The 4,209-nt window shown below is 59.8% G+C and overlaps 1 protein-coding gene across 1 annotated transcript; it reads left to right on the top strand.

Moving 5' to 3' along the window:
* The first annotated feature begins 308 nt into the window (after positions 1-308).
* CLEC11A (C-type lectin domain containing 11A) lies at positions 309-2,808 on the top strand. Its single transcript, XM_019741546.2, has 4 exons — positions 309-745; positions 1,001-1,190; positions 1,497-1,688; positions 2,160-2,808. Exons 1-4 carry the CDS (start codon positions 593-595, stop codon positions 2,591-2,593), a joined length of 969 nt encoding a protein of 322 aa, XP_019597105.1. The 5' UTR covers positions 309-592; the 3' UTR covers positions 2,594-2,808.
* The last annotated feature ends 1,401 nt before the right edge of the window (positions 2,809-4,209 follow it).

Genomic DNA, 4,209 nt, shown 5'->3' with positions numbered 1-4,209 from the left:
CAGAAGGTGCCCTAGAGCCTGAGAACAGTGGGAAAGTCTCCTCGAGCAGGATGTGTGGGTGATGGTGACCACAGAGTAATAACAACCTTAGAGAGACCCTGTGGTTTCCCCCCTCCTGAGGATTGGTCAGGGGGACAAAGGGGAGCAGGGCCAAGCCCCAACAATCCCTTAAGGGGGTTCTGGGGCAGACGCTGTGTCCCCAAGATCCCTTGGAAAGCCGGCTCCATCCTCTTCCTAACTAACCATTGGAGCTTTTGGACTGGGAAGAAGAAAAGAGCAGGGCGGAAGTGAGCTCTGGAAAGTGGGAAGAGGGGGGTGTGTGGGGAGACCCAAGGCGGGATCCAGGCTTTGGAACGTTGGAGGCTTCCGGCCACAGAGGCAGGGCCTCGGGGGAGCCAAGAGAGGCGGAGAGAGACACATTGAGGAGCAGAGACCAACAAACAGAGACAGGAATTGGGAGGAGAGGGACCAGAGAGAATCTGGGAGAGGCAGGGACTAGGGGGCTAGTGATCTGTATACACACTCCAGTTCCCAGAGACATCCCCTCCGCAAGACATTCATCTGAAGCCTTGGGTGCAGCAAGCCCAGCCTGATGCAGTCAGCCTGGCTCCTTGGGGCCCTGGTGGTCCCCCAGCTCCTGGGCTTAAGCCCTGGGACTCAAGGAGCTGAGAGGGAATGGGAATGGGAGGGTGACTGGGGAGGAGCCCAGGAGGAGGAGCGGGAGCGGGAGGCCCTGATGCTGAAGGTGAGTTGGGAAGTGCTGGGACTCAGTGGGGAGTGCTGGGACTCTGGGAAACTGTGGGCTTGGGAGGAGGTATTCCAGTGCTGGGGAAATGGACAAAGGGGAGTGATGGGATAGGCTCAGAGGATGGGGACGATGGGTTCACAGAAGGGGCTCAAGAGCAGAAAGACAGTTTACAGCTGGAGAGGGGTGGTTGGAGCATCTGGGGAGTCAGAATGGGGCGACAGGCTGTCACTGACCATCCCTCCCCTGCCTCAGCATTTACAGGAGGCCCTGGGACTGCCCGCTGCGAGGGGAGACGGAAATCCTGAAGGGACCCTTGAAGACAAAGGGGCCTGGGGGACTGAGGAAAACCTTCAGGGAGAGGAAGAGGAGGAGGAAGCAACGCCTACCCTCTCCTTTAGCCCCAGCCCCTCTCCCACCCCTGAGGACCCTGTCACTTATATCCGTGAGTTATCATAAGCTCCTCCTGGCTTCCACGCCTCCGCCGTCATTTTCACAAAAAATGAACTGTCCTCTCACTGCCCGGGGGCCTTTCAAGTGCTCACCGCCCGCCTGTTGCCTCCACATCTCTAGGAGCTCAGAGTCCCCGGCCTTGCCTCCTAAGAGCCCGGGGCCACCGACCTTCTTGGACTCCCGAGTCCTTCTCCCCAACTCCGCCCCCAGAAGCCCTAGATCCCTGTGGCCCAAGACCTCCGGCCCCCCGGTTCCACCCTCAGGGCCCCGGTCCAGTGTGCGCTCTGTCCGTCCGCAGTGGGCCGCCTGGCCAGTCTAGACGCAGGTCTGCACCAGCTGCACGTCCGTCTGCACGTGTTGGACACCCGCGTGGTTGAGCTGACCCAGGGGCTGCGGCAGCTGCGAACAGCAGCGGGCGACACCCGCGACGCAGTGCAAGCCCTGCAGGAGGTGCAGAGCCGCGCTGAGCGCGAGCATGGCCGCTTAGAGGGTGAGTTCGCACTGTGCGGGGAGGGAAAAACCGGACGATCTGGGTCGGGCGGGGAACTGGTGGGAGGTGGGGGCCCGGAGAGGTCTGAGGACCCTAGGGATGAGGGGGTTCCTGGAGACTTGGGGTGTTTTGGCTGAAGGGGAGGTTAGAGTAGCCGGGAGGGTGAATGCCCAGAGCAGGCGGATGGTGGGGAACGCGCGCTCCTCACCACGTGGTGGAGTCGACCCCACTCTGGACGCGCCACGCCCCCTACAGTCGGGTCCCCAGAGTCTGGCACCGCTCTGGCGGCCCTGACTCGGCCTCGGTGCTCCCGGGGATTCTGACTCCTCCCGCCCTGCCTCTGAAGCTCTGACCGCGCCTTCTCCCGCCCCCGGAGGTCCTGACCCCGCCCACCCGGCTCTCGGAGGACCTCACCCCGCCCCCGAGGCCCTGTCCCCGCCCTCCGAGACCCTGACCCCTCCCCGCCCGCAGGCTGCTTGAAGGGGCTGCGCCTTGGCCACAAGTGCTTCCTGCTCTCGCGCGACTTCGAGGCGCAGGCCGCGGCGCAGGCGCGATGCGTGTCGCGGGGCGGGAGCCTGGCACAGCCTGCCGACCGCCAGCAGATGGAAGCGCTCACCCGCTACTTGCGCGGGGCGCTGGCTCCCTACAACTGGCCAGTGTGGGTAGGCGTGCACGACCGGCGCTCCGAGGGCCTGTACCTCTTCGAGAACGGCCAGCGCGTGTCCTTTTTCGCTTGGCACCGTGCGCCCCACCCCGAACCCAGCGCCGCGCCGCACCCGCTCAGCCCCAACCAGCCCAACGGCGGCACACTCGAGAACTGCGTGGCGCAGGCTTCGGACGACGGCTCCTGGTGGGACCACGACTGCGAGCGGCGCCTCTACTACGTCTGCGAGTTCCCCTTCTAGCGGGGCCGGTCCCCCGCCTCTCCACTCCATGCCACCACCGGCCCTTTGCCAGCGTTGTGCACTCCTACGCCCTTCCCTCCTTCCCTGGTTGGGCGATCCCTGGGGTTGGGAGGGTGGGCTCCTGAGGGGCCGGGACCCGTTCCTTGCCAGTGTTTTTTTCTGGGAGTCATGAACACCAGGTTAGTCCGGCGAAAATAAAGCCTTGTGGGATCTGACTTGAGGGGTAGTGGTGGCACTTTTGGTCTTTATCTCACTGCGTGACAGTGAGGCCTGGAAAGGCAAGACTGGCCTTTGGATGCCTGTCCTGTCCCGCTTTTACAGGTATTATTTGAACCCCGTAATCAGAGTGACGGAGAACACATGTGAATATGTATGTACACACGGTCATCCATTCCTGTACACAGATGTCTGGAGTACGTGCGTGCACACACTGCTGATGCCTTCACCCCCATCATGCCCCACTCATCGCCTTTGGAACCCAGGACCTGTCAGTCATTATCCCAGGTCTTGGTCCTGGTCAAAGAGATCTGGGAAACACAAAGGAGCTAAGGCTCTTGTTCATTGTGTCTCAAACGTGTTTCACCAGATGGTACTGTAACATGTAAAAAGATCTGGCACTGCCCCACTCCCTCTCCCCCCATCCCCAGGGACATGTGTTGAGACAAACTTGAGGACCTACCCAGCCTGGAAGTTTAGGCTCCCTCCCAATGTTTCCTACTCCTTGACTGAGGCCATGAGCCAGTTTTTCCTGCTCTGAGCCTCAGTTTCCTCATCTGAATATATGGGCACAACCAGTCCTACCTTGTATGGCTCTCGGAATGTTTAGGTGAGCCCAGATATGTGAGCACTTGGGAAACGGTGGAATATGAGCCACCCGATACATTTCCTTCCCCATCATTTTTCATACCTTTATATCCTGGGGCAATGAAGACACCCAGGAACTACCCCCAGTGTCTCCCCCAATACTGGCATGGTCCTGACACTGACACCATCGTGGAGCCCAGAAACCAAAGTGTGACCCTGTCTGTCTTTACATCTCTGCCCCTTCCCTTCCTTCAGCCATGGCACCAGCAGCCTAAAGTGTCACCGTTGGATCCACTGGTAGGAGGAACAAGCCACCTTTGTCATCTCCAAAAGGGGGGAGCACCATGTTCCCCCCCAGGAGTCATTTTGCAGCCCCAAGCCGCCATAGGAGGTGCAGAATGAGAGACTGGAGGGTGGTCTCTGTTCAGGAAGGCTTTAATCTGGACTGAAGACCTTGCTTAGAATTCTTCCCCCTGAGCTTGTTTTCCAGGGTGAATGTGGGTCAGCTGGATGTCTTATGAGAAGTAAACAGAAGGCAGATTAGGCAGACATTGATGAGTATGTGTTATTGCCCAGGCAGGGGCCACCCTCACAGACCTGACATTCTGGAAAGTAAATGGATGGGGCAGTTCAATGGTTATACCAGCCTGGATTCTGGAGCCAGATGGCCAAAGTTCTAGTCCTACCTAGGCCACTTACCTACTGGTCAAATTTGCGCAAGACCTCTTCTGACCCAGCACTGATCAACCAGACTGGGGTGGCGGGGCAGGGCTGGGTATACCTAACTCCATTTCCCCAGCATCCCCTAGCAC

Source organism: Rhinolophus sinicus, linkage group LG11, assembly GCF_036562045.2.
Source record: "Rhinolophus sinicus isolate RSC01 linkage group LG11, ASM3656204v1, whole genome shotgun sequence".
In the NCBI taxonomy this organism is placed as follows: Eukaryota; Metazoa; Chordata; class Mammalia; order Chiroptera; family Rhinolophidae; genus Rhinolophus; species Rhinolophus sinicus.
The sequence above is the reverse complement of the archived record's forward strand: the minus strand, read 5'-3'. Positions and strand labels throughout refer to the sequence as shown.